General features: G+C 43.1%; 1 protein-coding gene across 2 annotated transcripts in view; it reads left to right on the top strand.

Annotated features, from left to right (window-relative positions):
* The window catches only part of ZNF423 (zinc finger protein 423), a 221,696-nt gene that overhangs the window by 27,807 nt on the left and 175,852 nt on the right, over positions 1 to 18,037 (top strand). For both annotated transcript variants that reach the window (XM_059857060.1, XM_059857061.1), the window contains exon 2: positions 11,628 to 11,687. In XM_059857060.1, the coding sequence (XP_059713043.1) occupies positions 11,628 to 11,687 (60 nt within the window). The remainder of the gene's footprint in view (positions 1 to 11,627; positions 11,688 to 18,037) is intronic.

The raw sequence follows: 18,037 nt of genomic DNA, 5'->3' as shown, positions 1-18,037 counted from the left end.
CCATGGCTGGCTGGAAAACTCTGTGGGCTCCTGGAGGAGAAGTTTGCTCTGGCTTGGGTTTAGTTTTGCTTTGGTTGCATCGTGCCTGAATATTCACTCTTGGTGGAGAGCAAGATAAGTACGTGTCCCTTCAGCATTTTATGAAACAAAGTAATGCAGATATCTATAAGTGAGACATGACATGAAGCGTACAGATAGTAAGTTTGGAATAGTTCTGGGAGTTAAGAATTTACATGTCTTTATTAATTATTAGATGTTATTAGTGAGTGACTAAGGAACTGGGAAGCTCTAAGCGTTCTTTTGAAGTAGTGTACCCAAATTAGGCTAAATAAATAAATAAATCTAAAAATGTTGGGGAATGTCTGCTCTAATGAATTTTCTAAATACACAAATCACACTTATTAAATCAGTGGATCTTTTAACTGTAAAAATATTATTACTGTTACACTAGGGAAATCCATTCAGAATTATAAAATATTTGGAAACTCTTTCTATGTTTCATTTCAGTGGAAGGGTTGTACATTTAATAGGAATAAAAAGAAAAAAGTATGCTTTGGGATAAAGTTTTAAAAGCCAGCTTTCCCCCTTTCTTTGTGTGTGTGCCAATTTCCAATAAGAACTGTATTCTCCTTTTAGTGTTGTTTAAAATAAACTACACATATAACAAGATGTTGAAATTTCTTTATGGTATGTTAGTACTAAGGACAGGTTGTTAAGGGGTTATAAAAAATACTAGTTTCCACTTTATGGTGGTTGTGTTGGTTTTTCTGTAAATTAAATTTAATGCTACAAAGGGCTATATGTCATACATGCAACTTTCTCTCCCTCATTGTAATTTCTGTCACCTTAATGCAGCCAACAAAGCCTGTCTTTCTAGTAGAAGAATCTCAGCTGGAGAATTCCCTTCAACCTGTGTAATAAAATTCTGCAGTAGGAAAGTGTGGGGCATCCACTCCCATGAATCAAAAGGAGGAGGCAGGATTCTCCATGTATTAGGTTTGCTCCTGCTTTTATTTATCCTTTTATCTATATTTCACTTTACATTTTATACCATTTGTGTTTTCCTTCATTGAAACATTTAAGCTCACATACAAATAAGACAGACTTTACTGTTAGTGTTTCAGAGGCAGTACAGAAGAATATATTGTTTTATTATTAAAATACAATTTATGAACCAGAAATGATCATAGATGCAAATTTATACTTTGCACATTTTTTTTCCTTAATAAGAATATGTATATTTTCATCTGGGGAGAAAGCAGCATTAAAATGAGTGAGCCTGGGGAGCAGTGCCACACACACAGACACACACACACACACTTGCATACACAAAAGAGCCACAGCGAGGGATTGCTGGAGAAACCAGCTCCTACCAGTGCCTGGTGAAACCCAGCTCTCTCCAGGAAAGCTGAAGCTGGGCTGGCCTGAGCCCCTGGGATGGCCTGGGACAGCAGCAGAGTGGGAGCACTGACAGCCTGGGGTGCTCAGCACTTCAATATTGGCCTTTCTGAGGAGGGGGAGAGGGGAAATAACGCCACTCACCAGATGGGTTTTTTCAAGCCCTCGTAGCTCTAATTAAAATGGCTAGTCAGGAAAAGCCTCCTCTCTTTTCCTTTTTCTGTGCTACCTACACTGCAAACATAGTTGACTAGTGAAACAACCTCCAAGTTTGAAGGATTTGCAGTAAAAATTGGTCTATTTTTTTAGGCTGAGGTGTGGAAATCTGGTCAAAGACTTCTTTTCAGCTGTGATTAATAGCCCTGGGTGCTGAATGGGGCATTTGTAGAGGGGAGTGTGATGATGAACAAAGTGTTTGGTACAGCAGCTCTGCTCCTGCTGGAGCTCTCTGCAGCTGGGATGAGGGCTTTAGGCATAATGTAGTAAAACCTTCCTTGAGAAATTATGAAGTAAGAGACTAAAACTTGTGTAAGACTGGAGTTAGTTGTGTGCTTTACAATTTCATCAGTGTCCCTCAAGGTAGTTGCTTGCTGTTTAAGTAATTTTCTGTTCTTTTTATCATATTTGCAAGTGTGAATTTTTCATCAGTGTTAAACTCTCTACCTCAAAGCTGCATCTGAAAATTGGGGTTCTTTGCCATCTGGAACTGCTCAGATCCTGTGAAATGGGAGATGTTGCATTGGCTTCTATTGGGTCTGGATGAAATCAACAGTGGAAAAATAGCTGTGAAGTGGAACTTGATTTATGGTGATGAGATGAGCTGGAGAGCTGACATCAGCTCCTTGTCAAAGGGAAAGGAAAAGTCTACTTGCTGTCCATGGCAGTAGGGTCTGAAGGGATGTAGCTCTTGGTCTAGCCACAGCAGGTGGGACAGTGTTGTTTTTGTGAGTTTTTTGTTACAGAACTGCCCGTGGTTGGATGGATTTGACTAAACAGAAGGGTGATCCCCATTAGTAGCAATGGGGGGAGCAGCCTGCAGTTTGAGGCAATGTGTGCTCAGTCTGCTGGTGTACCTAAATATCCATGTGCTTTACCAGAACAAGAGGTAGTGTAAGGAGTTGTGGCCCCACTGCTCATCTGCAGATCCTAGCTATCTGCTTCCATTCTTCCTGGGTTTGGTTCCTGTTTCTATACATGCAGATTATTTTCAGGACATTCCCCTGTCTTTGTGTCATTAGCCTGTGTTAGGAGTTAACCTTTCAGCATTCTTATTGGGTATACAGGGCCAGCACAGGTAAATTTATTAGGTGCCTTGCTAATAGAGTAACTTTATAGCCTTAATGTAAAAATGGTGCTCTTCCTTGTCTTTCCTCTGCCTTTTTTATTTTTCTTTTCTTTTTTTCTTCCCCAGAGAAGCAAAGTTTGCAATAAATCTGACTTGGTGAGACCCTGCATTCTCTGTGCAAAGCCCAGTATTTGAATTTCATGATGTTTTGACTTGATTTTGAAACTTCATTTCATTGCAGCCCTTTTGTTATGTTCAGGAAACAGGCAAGGCCTTTCTGGCATCCGTTTGGCCGATACCATCCACTCCAGCTGAACTCTGCCATGTGCACCTTGTCTCTGCCAGCTGCAAGTCTCAGGTCTGCTGTCTTCCAACACACAGCCCCACGTGTTTGCAAACATTGTTTTGGGTGGTACCTGAGATTTGTGTATCTTCACTCGGTGTCTGTGCTCAGAAGTGTGCATAGGGGGTAGCAGAGCCCTCACAGTACAACTTCTAAATCTGAAGTTTGGAGGAAGGTGTAAGATATTGCAATTATTTGAGTAACACCTTTGTTATTGCACTTGCTGACCCACCTCTGGTCTGTTACTTGCGTGATCACCATCATCTTGTCTTCCGATAAGCTCAACCTACTTTTGGCATCTCTAGCAGATCAAAGGATCATTTCACAACTTGCAAATTCGACTCATGGATTTGAAGCCCTGGCCATGAATTGTAGAGGTGTTAATCTTCCCTTTCTCTACTTTCCTTGCTTTGGTTTAGTAGGGTTTCAACATATAAACATTTGTCATCCAGTTGTATTACAAATGGAACAAGAATATTTAAACCATTGGTTTCTGAAGCAAAATCTGTGATTTTATGAGCAATGTGGAGAACACTGGATTCACCTGGTTTTTTTTTTTTTTTACTTGAGCTTTAAAGTGTCTGCTTACTCACAGTAGATCTATTTTTGAAAGAAGGTGCAGACACTATGGTGACAGTTGCCTTAGAAATGCATGTAACAATGCAGAGAGGAAGTTGTCCACAGGCAGCTGGTGCTTCGTGTCCCTGTCCACAGGAACTGGCCACCCTGTGCCCCATCTCCTCGCATATCTCCACCTCCCTCACCACCCCTGCCTGTGTGTGGTGTGGGCTGGGGCTCAGCCCAGCTGGAGCAGGTGAGGGCAGGGTCTCTGGGTGCTCCCATCCATTTCCAGTGGAGCTCATGGCAGATGATGGGTCTGGGGCTGCAGGATGTCAGTGGGGCATCTGTGCCAGGTAGTGATGGGCCATCAGCAGGATAGGTTGCTTGAGCTGGGTAGGGTGCACTCCACCAGTCTCATGGCCCGGCAAACTCCAGGCAGAAACAGCAGAAAAAGCCTCTAAATTCCTGAACATTTCACAGATTAAATACTATGTATTGCAATTAAAAGAAAAAAAAACACCACCCTGTCCTTTGGAGATTAACATTTGATGGCAAGCTATGAGAACCATCAGTGAGAGTATTGATCCCAAATGTGTTATGGGGTGTCTGTAGGCCCAATTTTAAGAACTACAATCTTTATGTATTGCATGTATAAGATCTTGACTGCAACGTGAAACACTGACTGCATTTTATTACACCGAACCCTCGTATTTATTTACATAATAGATTTGGATGGGAAATATCTGTCTCCAGTGAAGTATGTGAATTAGAAACACAAAAAACTAAATATGAGCACTGGGAATAAATACACCCTGGCTTGTGAGTCAGGTGTGCAGTCTGTGGGAAGGGCTGTGATTAGCCATTATGTATGTCCTACAGTCTTTCTCGTCTCACTGAGATGAGATTTTTATTTACAAGGCTCCTTTTCTCTGGCTGCAGTTCCATTAAGTTTTGCTGTAGCGTTGGAAGAGGCAGGCCCGTTAGCTGCACACAGATTTACTGTGCGAGTTTAAGCTAATGGATACTTATCAGGCAGGCTGTATTTGGTGATCGTCCATCATTTGCTCATTAAACAGTGTATCTAAGTGATTCTCATTTCCTCCCTGCCATGTCTGGAAAGGAGGAAACTAGACACATTACGATGGAATATTAATGTCCTGGAGGATTTAGCCACCCATAATTAGATCTCCTTTGCATAAACCTGCTAGTGCTACCTTATTTTGTTGTTTGTCTTGTTCTCCTTAATCACCTTCACATCTTTTTCTGTTCCTAACGATCTTTTTTCAGTTTCCCTTTGTAATTCTGTCCCATTTGTCTCATCCTTCTTCCTTTTTTTTTTTTTTTCTTTTCTTTCGTTTTTTTTTTTTTTTTCTTTTCCTTGACCTAGTGAGCACAGCAGTCTGGGTTTCCCCACTCCTCCCTCCTTCACACAAAAAGGCTGACTTTGCCAGCAAAACCCACAGTCTCTGCCAAGCTCTATTACTGACTTTGGAGAAAAGCAGCTAGAGAACTTGTGCAAATTTAGGCTCTGAACTAGCTAAATAAGCCATGTCAGTAAACCCTCTTGTCTTATTCCCTGGCCTGCTGGCTCATGAAAGGACTAATACATAACGGTCCTATTTAAGGTGGAAAAAACCCTTGCTGGCCAAGGGCCACCAATGGCTGGATCAGCTGCTCACTCAGGAGAGAATGGGGAGGTGGCTCCGGAGCTGTGAGCGATTGTGCCAAGGACCATGCCTGGTTGCCAGGGGGCTCCCAGGGCTAGGGCATGGGCAAGGAAATGCACCATTGCCTCTCTGGGGATGTCCTGATGTCCCAGTGCTCCTTCCCACCAGCCAGCAGGGCCAAGCATTACTAAAGCCGAAGGGAAATGATCACACAAACAAAATGCCTTGTAAACATGGGGAGACCTGAGAGGAATCCTCTGGTGAAGTTGAATTTCCAAGGGGAGTGAATTGGCTCAAGTGGCTGGTATAAAGCACAGCCTGCAGCTTCTGCCAGGTACCTTTTTCTCCCCTGAATGCTGGTATGAAGGCACCAGGGGGATTTCCCTTTCCTTTCTAGCTGCAAGGTACTGTAAATGCGTCGGGATATACTCACAGGCATCTATTCTTAGCTGACTGGCAAAGCCCCTCGAAACTTCCTATTTTCCTGCTGAATGTGGAGGTTTCTCTTGTGCACAGTGGCCGGAGAAAGCCCCAGCTGCTGACAAAGAGGGGCAGCCTGGTTCCTGGAGGAGGCGATGCCTGGCTCAGGGCCGGCTCTGCGCCCTGCAGCGCTCCCGGGCAGCGGCTGCAGCTCTGCCGCAGCGCCGCTGCATTAATAACAAATGGGGCTGCTTCTCATGCTGCTACTTCCCCCCTGCTGCAGATTTTTGTGTTTTGCAGACTCTTGTCTCACCGATATGATGGGGAATCTTGTCAGGGAGCATCTAAGGAGGAGAGTGGGCAAGACTTACAGCAAACTGGGCAGTGATGTGAACAGGAAGGGCTGGCTGGCTTCTGCTCAGAGTAGCCATTTCCAAACCTTTACCACTGCTAGTTGTGGTGGCAGCTCCCGGGGCTGTGCAGGGCTGACCCTCTCTGGGCAGCAAGCTCCGTGGAGCAGAAGTGTTCTCTTTCAGCCTGAGGTATCAGCTTGTCTGCACCTCTCCAAAGATGGGTTCTAGATACACGCCGAAAACACCAGGCTATTTAAAGTGTAAAGGTTGTTAACACCCTTTGTGCTCCTGCCATGCCAAGCAGCTGGAAAGTGACTGCTTTACAATCCCCAATCCACAAAGTTTTGAGGCTCCTCAGCTCCCTTTGACTTTGTGGAAATGGAAGCTGCTCTGCATTTTGCAGGATTAAGAGCACGGTATCAAATCCCAGGCTGCCAGTGCTGTGGGATGAGTCGCGGCACATGAATGGTGGTCGGATGGGGCTATTCTGTATCCTGTGCTGATTTGGGAGCATGTAATTGCATGTGATGGGAGAGATGGAGCAAAGGCTGGGTAGGGCAGCACAGCGTTGTGTGTCTGAAAGTGGCAAAGGAGCCTGAAGATTAGAGAAGATCATGGAGCTCCTGCATGCGAGTGCCGATAGCTAGGGCAGGAAAAGATGTGATTAATGTGTGACTGCCTTACAATGCGGCTTGGTGCTGAAGTATTTCTCTAGAGGGAAAGCTGTGAGTCCTGACACGTACATTACAGCTAATATACAGGCATCAGTGAGACTTCCCTGGCTTTAGCTGAGAGTTCTGTCACCGACAAAATCTAACAAAATCCTCCAAACTAAAAAAGTGGCACCAGCATTTTGTGCATTCAAGGTATTTTGTACCTGGTGTTTTCTAAGGTTGCTGGGAGGTGAGGGAATGGCCCTGATCCTGAATGCAGTGCTTGGTAACAGCCTTGATCCAGGAAAGCTCCCCCCCCTCGGCTGTGGGACGTGCTTCTAACCCATTAGATTTCTCAGTAGTTCCTCACGCTCTCACGGTCCTGACGTTTTCGTTTTCGTTAGCGAACTGTGGTGGTTTTGTATTATGGGAAGTGTTAAACTGGTCCTTGTGGTCCTTGAAGCCTGTGTAATAGGATAAGGGAGCATGCACATGCCATCTGAATTACTGAGGGGCTGTTGCTCACTTGTAAAGCTTGATTGCATCTAGAAATCAACATTTGGTGCAGAAGCATCTTACTTTGATAAGGTTAACTTCTTTCCTGGGAGTGATAAAGTGTTAAATAAGCACTGTGACTGTGAATGGAGTTCAGGTAATGGTAGCCCCATAAATAGATGTTCTCACTCTTAGGGGAATGGATGCTGAATCCTTTCAGAAGTTTCTCTGAGCACAAAGAACTGAAATCTTTGAGCCTGCAGCACTTGTGACCTAGCAATTAAATAAGCATCCTTGGAGAACATCTCAGACAAGCGGGCAAAATGCAAATATTTGGCATGTGCAGGAGTGCTGTATTGTGATGTTGTCATTGCCCACAGTTCTTCTCTGTGTCAGCTGTGTGCTTGTTCTGGCTCTTGCATTTGGGCCCTACAGTCAGCTGGAGCAGAACACAGGTCTTGTCCAGGTATGACAGCAGGGAGTCCTCCTGTGCTGGGGCAGAACAGGGAGGGGAGGCAGATGTGTCCTTCCACTGCCAGCAATGACATCCCTGTGCCAGGCCTCAGGTGGGCACAGCGTTAAGTCCACAAACTTAACCATCTTTTGAGCTGACTAACAATAAGAATTTCTATACTGCTGGACCAAGGCTATTTTCAAGTCAAACCAAGCCTTCTTGAAGGTATGAAATGCCTCCAAAATTTCAGGAAATGCTGAGCCTTCACCCTCTTTGTCGCCAGGATTCTTGAAAAGTAGTTAGAATTGGTACAAGATATCAAGTTGCTTTGGAAAATCAGGGTTCTCAGTGCTGAATGGTGCTGCTGTTCCCTGTGGTTTTCTCAAGCTGCAGAGTGTTTCATGCATGTGGGTGGCTCCTGCCTATGCTAAACATCAGCCTTGTGGACTTGGGTGTCCACACATTCAGAGTGATTTACTAGCACAGATAGAAGTGTCTCGTCCTTGACTTGGATAGTTATGGGTATGTCTAGCATGTCTCAGAAAATGTATTTTGCAATGTATTTTGAGAGTGATTGTGTTGAATGCTTTGTACATCTTCCCTGGCTTTGTTTTGTCCATTACCACAAGTTTAGTAACAGCATCTACACAGTAAATGTTGATACATGTGGTCACCTGAGCAAACTTCAGTTTCAAGGAATGATGACAAAAACTTTAAAAAACTGAAAATTCAGCTTAAGTGAATCATTCTCTGGCTAATATTATGGACTAAGAGTGTTTTTTATTTCCTTCTCAGTAGTGAGACATGGAAATCCCTTCACAGCCATAGTGACCAAATCTGTTCTGGGTCCACTCTGCCCTGCCAGGGTGGGCTTGCCAAGTCCTAAGGCAGTCCCCAAGGGGCCTGTCCCCAGGTGGGGTCTGTGGGACTCCTGTGCCCTCTGTGAGCAGCATCATGTCCCCAGATTTCCAACCAGCCTGGGAAGCCTCTTCCTGCTTCCCTATGGCTCCAGCAACAGACATGTGCAACTGAGAGCAAATTTCAGCTGCAAATGCTTGGCTGTTGGAGTTGACTTTAGGAAGAAGAAAACATTTTATTTCTTACTGCTGAGGTTGAGGAAAAGCCAGCAGTGACACCACTTCAGATGCTGGCTCCTTAAATAACCATTTATATCCAGAAGATTAGGCAGCCACAGAGGAACCTCGCAGCTCTTGGTTTTATGCCCATTATGGAGAGGGAGCAGAAGCACATGGAGTTTAGTGTCTCCCTACAGTTACACTTGCTGTCTGTGACAAAGCTTGATCACCTCTTTTGCTTCAGCTTTGCATATGCCATTTCCCAGCAAATCTTTGGGGCTTCTTGATGAGTGTATAGACACAGTCCTTTGGTCTTTCTTTTCTGGATGTGGTGGCTTTTACTCCTTGTTTCTCTCTGCCCACTGCCTAGCTGGGTGGGTGGATGGATGGATGGGCGGGCAGGTGAGGATCAAGTGCTGGAGTCAGTTGATACTGCAATCCCTCTTGGCATAGACTTGGCTGTTACTGTTTCTTGTAGTTTAGCCTCTGAAAGATGATGTTTGCTTAAAAGAATTAAAGGAAAAATGGAAAAGCAAAGGGAAAGGTGGTGGTAGCAGTGTGAACAGCAGCTGCAGGGTGATGTGTCTGTGCCTAAGCTCAGGAGGCTCCATCCCACTGGCCTCTTCCTTCCATGGATGTGCAGCACTGTCAGCTCTGTGGTGGGTCTGTGCAAATTGAGGGGGAGAACCTGAGACCATGACTGTGATAATATAAAGTGAATTTCAGTGCCGTTGCCTCCACGTGAATGTTCTCTGTCCCCTTTTCAGTCATTAGGGAGTAAAGCAAATTAATGCCAACAGAGGCTGATTCAAACCTTTGCCCTCATTTAAGGGATTCCAAAAACCGTGGTTTTGTTACGTGCTGGAGCCAACTGCCCTAGAGCAGCTCAAGGACTGGAGCAGTCTTTGGTGTTTAACCAACATGAAAGTCAGTGTTTTGCTAAAATTGTCAATGACCAGTGCAGATCCACATACTACTCCTTGACTCAGACCAAATTTATCTCTTTTATGTATTTTTAGCAGACTGGGTTTTTTAATCTCTCTTTCCAAGACAAAATGTAAAGAAATAAAAAAAGCCTCAGCATAAAAGTAGTAATATAAAAAAACACTCTCCAAGCAAAACAACCAAAAAGCAGTCAAGGATAAAATAAAATTAAAACATTCCCCTTGTCTGTTTTGAGTAAGGTACATGAACTTCCAACTTGGCTTATTTAGTTTTGGAGCAAAAACCCTTGCAGGTGTATATAGATTTGGATGTTAAAATGAGACATGCATTTGTGTAAGACTGAAATGGTATTTTGGATAACTGCATCCAGAGTTCTTCTATTAAGAGATGGGTCAAAATGGGGACAAGATGGTGGCTTAGAGAGCACAAAATGGTAGGTGAGCCCTCAGGAGGGAGCACACACCAGCCAAGCTGGCTCTGCCACCGTCAGGGAATAGGACCAATAATGGCTTCAATAAGCTTCTAGCTTTGCCTCTTGTTTTTCCTCTGTCATTCTGGAATTTAATATTATGTGACATGGCCTTTATGCTAACATAGACTCTGAAAAAAATATAGCCAAGATTCAAGTATGATTTCTCCAAAGAAATGGTTGAATTTCATGCTCCGCCATTAATAAAAACACAGATTTATAAAACCAGAGCGGTGCCCTTCTGTGGAGCACACATTTTTCTATGGTTTGGATATAAAATTACATTTGTCAAGGCACTGCCTATGTAAATGATATTCTCTGTTCCTAATGCCATATGATGTTACCACTAACATCAACTTAATGCCAGAATTCCACACTGGATTGGGGGAAAAAATGTGAGGAAAGCAAAAAATCGAGATTCTTGTGATGCAAATGTCAGTGTAAATATTCACTGGAGCAGGTTGGCCTGAGCTTACAGGGCTGGTCAACAGGGGTTGGGTTGTACTTCTGGCTTTGCAATATGGTTTGGATTCCAGTTGCAGAATTCTCTAGAATGTGCATTTGAATCCAGCATACCTTAGATGAAAGGGTAAGCAATTGTTCAGTGCACAGAGTAAATCATATTAATCAGAAGATAAAGACGTATAATTTAAATTTGTTTGGTGTCAGAGTGGGCAGGTGATAATGATAAACTTTTGCATTTCAAAAGATGAATTTCTGCAGTTGCTGCTTTCAGATGCCTAGTCTGTCATTAATATAACCAGCACTGATTTCAGTAACAGCAGAATCAGGCACTTTTTTTGCCTGGCTTGTTCTCTTAGTTATTTTTAAGAATGTAAGAATCAAGTGGCGTTTTTATAATTGTTAACAGGCAGAAGGTTTTAGCTACGTCACTTGCAAGTGCTGAGCACTGGCTCTGACAGCCTTCACAGCAACAACAAACCTTAAAAGCAGTTATTTGTTACTGCCATGTCACAGAACATGGTTATACATCAAAATAGTATTTTTTAATTCTGAAAAATCCCTGAAGATATCACTGGGTTTTGAATATGGCAGATGTGTTAGTATGTTAGAATGACATAAGTCAGGCAATTTTTCCTTCACAGGACGGTTCTTTACTATGATCTGTTGAAACATCCATTTCAAAAACAGCCTCTATATTTACAATGGCAATTTTGCACATGCAAGCTGGGAATGTACAGCATTTCAAATATGAATACTTACCAGGTAGTGGTGCTTAAACGTCTATTAAAATTTCACATGAACTTACTGCCACCCGTTCAGGAAAAAATTGCAAACACAAATCCCATATTTAGGTTAAAAAGTAGCAAAAATCTCTTTACTAAATTTCCACCTTATGAATTATTTTATAGAAAGCAGTAAGTTCTTTTTCAGCAGTGAAGAAGTCTGTTTTAATACTTAATGTCATAGTGGACCTAGTTTTCTGATGACTTTGCTTTCCAGTTTTTTTGCTTTAGCAATCACAACTTATTTTTGTTCTTTTTCAGTTGAAGAGGGTGAATCTTCAGATTTTGCTTTGACCTGGGACTCGTCAGTGACTCAATCAGGTAAATATTTTGGGTTCTTCTGATTGCAAAAACTGCCAGAAAGCTGCCAGGCTTTTTACAGGAACTGTATTTTGTATGTCACATTCCTGTCTCAAATCCAAGACTACCCACTGCAACACAATTTTTATATCAGTTCCATATGGTCAATAAAATCTATTACACACAGAGACTAATATACTCTTATCCTCCAGAGAGCCATTCTTTCTTCTTGTGGGCACACTGAAACGGGTTGTGATTTCTCCAGTATAACCACTTTGAAGTTTTCTGCAATGGGCACTGTTACACATTCATTCCAATCTAATTACATAAAAGCTGCTTTAATAGGAATTTTAAGCCTCAGTCTCAACTGGAATGTGTGTATTTCTCCTCTCCGAGGAAATTGGAAAGTACTGTCAGGGCTGGAGAATAAAAGTGGTACATCGGCATGGTAGAAAGATTTAAAATTTGAACAAGCTTTTGGTCTGCTTGACAGTGATAAACGTGTCTCAAGCTCGTTCATCTGTGTTAGGTCAATAATGAATAAAAAGAGGCTCAAGAAATTGAACAGGATAAATCAAGTTTGTCTGTGTAATATGTATTGATAAAATAAGCATGAAGGGTAAATGTCAGAACTAGCCACATCTCAGTCTGTGCCCCACATAAAGGTATTTTGCTGTCTGTTTTTAACATTTATGAGATGTTCAGAATATTTTTGATTTTGAAGCCAGTAAGTCTGTTTCTGTGCTCTCTCCACATTGGACTGTGCAATGGTATTCTCTTAAAAGCTCACCAATGATATGGAAACAGCTGAAAAACTGAGGAGTAATATCAAAACCAACAGCGGTGTTGCATTTCTGGTTAGATGGGTTTTTTAAGAGTCAGGGGGAGCCTGCCTTCCAGGGGACACTTTCTTACCAAAGTGAGCATCTCTCTGGTCTCGAGGGCACAGGCTGCCTTTGCGTGGCACTTTGTGGCCTTTCACATTTGGACCCACTGTGCTCTCAGATGCCTCTTCTGGGGCACTGGGTGCATCTTCTCTGGGTACTCTAGCTGCTTGGAGGGGTTTGTTTTCACTAGTCTTTGATAGCAAATATTGCTGCTGCTGCTGCAAACCCCCAGCTGTGATGTGGAAGGCCCCTTTGTGCCTGGAGCTAACGGTGCATGAAAAGAGCGCTCGCCAGCTCTCTTGCTTGACCTTCATCTCAAGCAGCACTGCAGTGGAGTTACCGGTGTTATCTATCACAAGTCTGGAAGTGTATTAAATTCAAAAAAGCCTATGGTTCAAAACAGTGACCAAAAAAATTTCTGTGCACAGCAGTTAATTTGGGGTTGGTATTGGTGACTATGCCTTAAGTAAAAGACAGACTGTGAAAGGCTTTTTCCAAGTTAGTTGAGTCTCCATTTTTCTTCATTTATCCCCGCAATTACAGCCCTCATTCAGGACATCGGATGTGGGAGAAATGTATTATATGCATGATTTATGGCAGCTTTAGGACAATGTGTGTTAATTGGGGGGGTTTCTTCTTAACACATTTAGTAGCTACAGATGTCAATCTTGTATGTGTATAAAGATGTGATACCGTGTCCTGTCGAGCTGGGATGCAATACATAGCACACAAGTTGCAGGTTGGAATATAATTGAGGAACTACACAGAAAAAACTTAAAAATCCCAAGTTTGTGGTGGTATGGCTGTGTGGAGTCACTGGCTCTTGTGTGGTGTGGCTCCACAGCTATATTCAGTAACTGAAACCAGTCCCTCAGTCCCAGTGTGCGAGACTTTCATTATGTTCTTTTATGATCTTCCTGTTTGCATTAGCTTCAGTAGTGTGATGTTGAAGTTCAATAAAGGGTGAAAAAACACGCTTCAATTTCTTGTTTCATGTCCCTTCCTTCCCTGGCCCAAAATGACAAAATTACCTCCCCTTCCTTAACTCCCCCAAAAGGAAAAAAAACCCCAAAGGCCAAACCTGGGACTTGTTAACTCTGAAACATTTGCCAGATGTTTCAAATTAACATATTTCTCTCCCTCTTTCTCCTGTATGTGTTTGTACATCTCTGTGTGTGTGACTTCTGAAAAATTTTGTTGGCACTCTGCACAGCTGCTGTGGGCTGGGGGAGTCATGGTCCCAGGATGGGGTGGTATGTAGGAACTGCAAGAGCTGTTATAGGTAGAATGTAAACTTTAAGCTTTTAAAAAATATATAAATAAAATTTTCTACTAGTGAAATAACTATATAGGCACATCTGTGGCGAAAAAAGGAGCTTTTGCTGCTATATTTTATTTTATTCATCTAAGCAGTAGAAACTATTCTGAAAAAATTTTTTGTGAGCATGAGTTGAGTCTGCAGTCATGGGTCTTGTGTAGGTGGCTCTGATGACCATCTGTCTTTGGTGTGCCAAACATGGGGCTCCAAGCTCGGTGTCTCCTGGGGGAGCTTCTCTGCTCCTGATACGTACTAAGCGTGCACAGCCTGCTCATCCCTGACCACACCATGGCACTGGGCAAGGGCTGCTCGTGGGAGCTGCTGAGTGCAGCCCATGGAAATTTGGCTGTGAACACCATGGCACAAAAAAAATCTGTGTTCAGACGGGTCTGTTTGGTGCTGGCTTGTTACAGGACCATCCTTTTTCCTGTGGCAGAGCGTGTGCACAAATTGCTGTCTGCTCTGGTGTAACTGCTCGTTCCTGGTAAAATCTGCCAAGGCAAAACACTTTGCAAGATTCCAACCCGTGGTATAGTTGCACTGAGGAATTTATTCCAGTACTTCAAATGCAGCTAGAAATAGCTTAAATTAATTTTTTAAAAATAACAACAACTTAAAGGCTGTGCATAATAACCTAGAGAATAAAAAAAAATAGAAGGGGCAGAGGCTGCCCTTGCACCAGGGTGAGTAATCTGAGTGTCCACCAGCACTGTTTAACAATGGGCATATAGCAAATTTCCTTCCTCTTCAGGTTTTGTAAACATATTTTCCTTAATGTAAAAGGAAGAAAAAAACCCCTTCTCTTTCCTCCCTTAATCCAAGGACTTGGTTTGTTGTTGAATAGCTGGTCAGGCGTGTTTTGCTGCCTAAGAGGCAGAAATGTTTTCTGTTCCAGAGGAACAGTGTAGCTGACTACTTCTTCTCCCTGCTTTCCCCCCCACCACCCTTAACACACATGCAGCCCTTGCAGCCTGTCTGTCCTTCTCCAAAAGTGTCACTGGGGTTGGACTGGACAGGGCTGGTGGGGGCCAGGCAAGTGCCCAGCTCTGCTCTGCAAAAAGGGTTCTGGCTTCTTCGAGGCCAAGACAAAAATAATGTTCAATACTCGCAAAACAAAGGTCCGGTCAGACAATGCTGCATTTCTGATGCAATACATCACCAGGGTATTATCTCGAGGAGCAACAAGGGACATTTTAAAGAAGTAAAAAGTCTTACTAAATATATAGAGAATTTAAGGCATTTTAAAGACCTATGAAAGCATTTTATATGGGAGTTGCTGGGGAGTTTCTCATTAGCCTGACTGTGAGGCCCCAGGGAATCTTGGCTGAATTGTCTGGGGCAAACAGAGCAGATTCTGTCTTCTCCTCAGGAGCCTGCGGACCTAAAAGCCTAAATTTTTTTTGTGTCTGCTTTTGAGGTAGTTGAAAGTATCTTGTTTTTCTCTGCAGCTACATGTTAGAGTACTGATCAAGAAAGAGTTTTGGAAATAGGGAACTATGGACCGTGTCCTGAGTGCTGGGCACAAATGGCACTGGGCATGTCTCTGTGCACGAGTGTTTGCCGAGCGTGGGGGTTCTTTGCAGTGTTTGCAACAGGAAAGGCCTCTCAGTGCCCAACCATCCATTAGCACATAACATTAGTGTAATTCAATTATAACATTCCAGAAATCATAAAAATAAATTACAGGTTGGTATTCCCTGCTTTCCCCATTAGCTCCAAATTTCCTGTCCCTGCCACCGAGCTCGCAGCAGCAGCTGGGCACACGTGTGAGGGACACGTTAACACAGCACAGCATGGGGAAAAAAAACAAAACACAATATTTTAGGACACAGATATTTGATGTTTTTCTGTTAAGATTTCTCTCCTGTGCTTTTTTTTATGCAGTACACCATTTTAGATTTTTAATTGCATTCTGCAATTTCTTTTAAAGTTTCTCTTCTTTCAGGGGAAAGAAAAGGGGAAGCAGCAGCTTTTCAGAAATGAACCACAAAATAAAGGAAAACCATCCTGTGGTCACTCATTTTCCTCTCTTATGCTTTGCATGGCATCTCCCAGCTATGTAAATAAAAATTTTCACTTGGTATCTCTAGAGGAGCAACATCTTGACACAATTTGGAGACTTTCTTTTTCTGCAGGGCTACCAGCACCCATGCTGGGGTGTTTTTAATGCTGTCTCTGCTGCTTGGGGCTCGTGTTGCCTGTTCCCTCCTGCCTGTTCCCTCTGTTCTCCTCTTCTTTCAGTCTTCTGATCCTGGTGCTGCATTGTCTGTTCCCAGTGTTGAAGGTTTCTGTTCTTCTCTGTTCTGTAGAGTTGGGTTTAATTTTGGCTTCTTGGGAAAGCTGGGGTCTCATGAAGCAAACAGAGAGTCACTGCTGCAAGTATTTTTGCCTTAACTTTTTCCCATTTTCTGTTTATTGAGATAAGTAACAGAAAATGTGTTCTCCTGCCTCACCTTTCCCCTTAGGGAGGCCTGTTTTGTCTACACAGCTGCTTTCCCCTCAGCTTTCCTCCAGCACTCTGGGCTTTGCATGGGCCACTCTTGCTGCCCAACAGCAGCAGCCTCCCAGGGCCCCTGTCCCCTGTGGTGTCCCAGCACCCAGAGCTGTCCCTGCCCTCTGCCTGTGGCCATGGGCTATGTCAGAAGCATTCAGGGAGTTTGGGTGAGGGAGACTCTACAGACACCAAATTCCTTTTCTCTATTCCTACATGCATTGGATTTTGTCTCATTTAACTTCTAATTGCAAAATGCAGAAAAACACAACATGAAATTCTGGCATCTCTGCTGCAGGGCACTGGAAAGGTCAGTTGCAATTCAGAGGGCATTAGAAACCTGTCATTTTGCAAGTACTCTAAAATTACCTGTCCTGAGTGCCTTCACAAGCTCAGATATCTTCTAGAAGCTGATTTCATTAGTAAATCAGTATGAGAAGATTCTGATTACACTGGGTAAGGATTTACAACTAAATAAATCTTTGAATTTAGCAAAGAACTTGGAAGACTTTGGTAACTTTTTAGCTGAGTATTTTTTCAGTATACTGTGAGATCTCAGCTGGTTGGCTTTCTTGTGTTGGTTTAAAAAATGGCATCCTTGTCCCTATATTGACCTGTGGGATGCAGCCCAGTCAGTATAGTCTGAGGGTCTCAAAATTTTAAACATCTGTTCTGGAAGCATCCAGAACCCAGAAAAATGCAAACAAGAAATAAAACTTGGAATGTCTGCAGCTTGGGTTACTGCATTCCCCACTTATAAGAAGTTGAGATTTTATTTTCCTTGGAAATGTGTGGGGTTTTATGATGTCACATTGTAATATGTTGTTTTAGAAGAGAAAATAAAAATAATTCTCATTTCCTAATTATAAAATCTATTTTTAGCATTCCTATTTTACAGATAAATACTAATTTATATATTTATTTAAAGAAAGTGCTTTTAATTGTGTTTTATTAAATGGAATATGAAGTAATAGGAAGTACCTGATACTCAGATAATATGGTAGATGAACATCCTAGACAGATGTAAGATTTTTGTAGCTGGATGATACAAAAAGAAACAAAACAAGTAATTCTAAACCTTTCCCAGATTCCTCTGTTTGTGGGAGTCAGGGCACAGCTCTGTGTCTGCAGGCACAAGGGCTTCCTGTGAGCAAGGCTCTGCCCCCAGCACTCCTGGGCCAGGGATGTGGGGCTGCAGGAAGGAGCTCTTGGCTGGTGTGACAGGGTGGTTCCTGGGGGTCCCTGAAGTCCAGGTGACATCCTGCAGCTGTAGTTCCTCCAGGGGAAGGAGCAGTACAAAAATGGGATTTGTTGGTGCATGCAGAGCAGCCCTGACACGTGCGCGTGCCGTGGAAGCAGCCGCCCCGCCAGGCTCCGAGGCTCCCCGGCAGAGCGGCACCGTAGGTGTTCCCCTCTTGTTTGGGGAGGGAAGCTCCGGCAAGAAGGAGCCATCTTCAGATGTGAACACAGCATGGGTGTCAGTATTTAAATTAGAAGCACACACCTGTGTATTACGGCGTTTCCTAGAAAATACTTACTATTAAAAATGTTAATTGGGAAAATTATAGCAATAGCACAGAGGAGGAGAATTAATTTCCATGGTACAAGAGGCAAGGAAAGAAAAGCTCATTTCAAAGTGAGTTGTCAAGTTCTCCCCCTACCCCATCACCCATCC

This window comes from Haemorhous mexicanus, chromosome 12, assembly GCF_027477595.1.
Source record: "Haemorhous mexicanus isolate bHaeMex1 chromosome 12, bHaeMex1.pri, whole genome shotgun sequence".
Taxonomy (NCBI): Eukaryota; Metazoa; Chordata; class Aves; order Passeriformes; family Fringillidae; genus Haemorhous; species Haemorhous mexicanus.
Note: the sequence above shows the minus strand (reverse complement) of the source record. Positions and strands in the feature narration are given on the sequence as shown.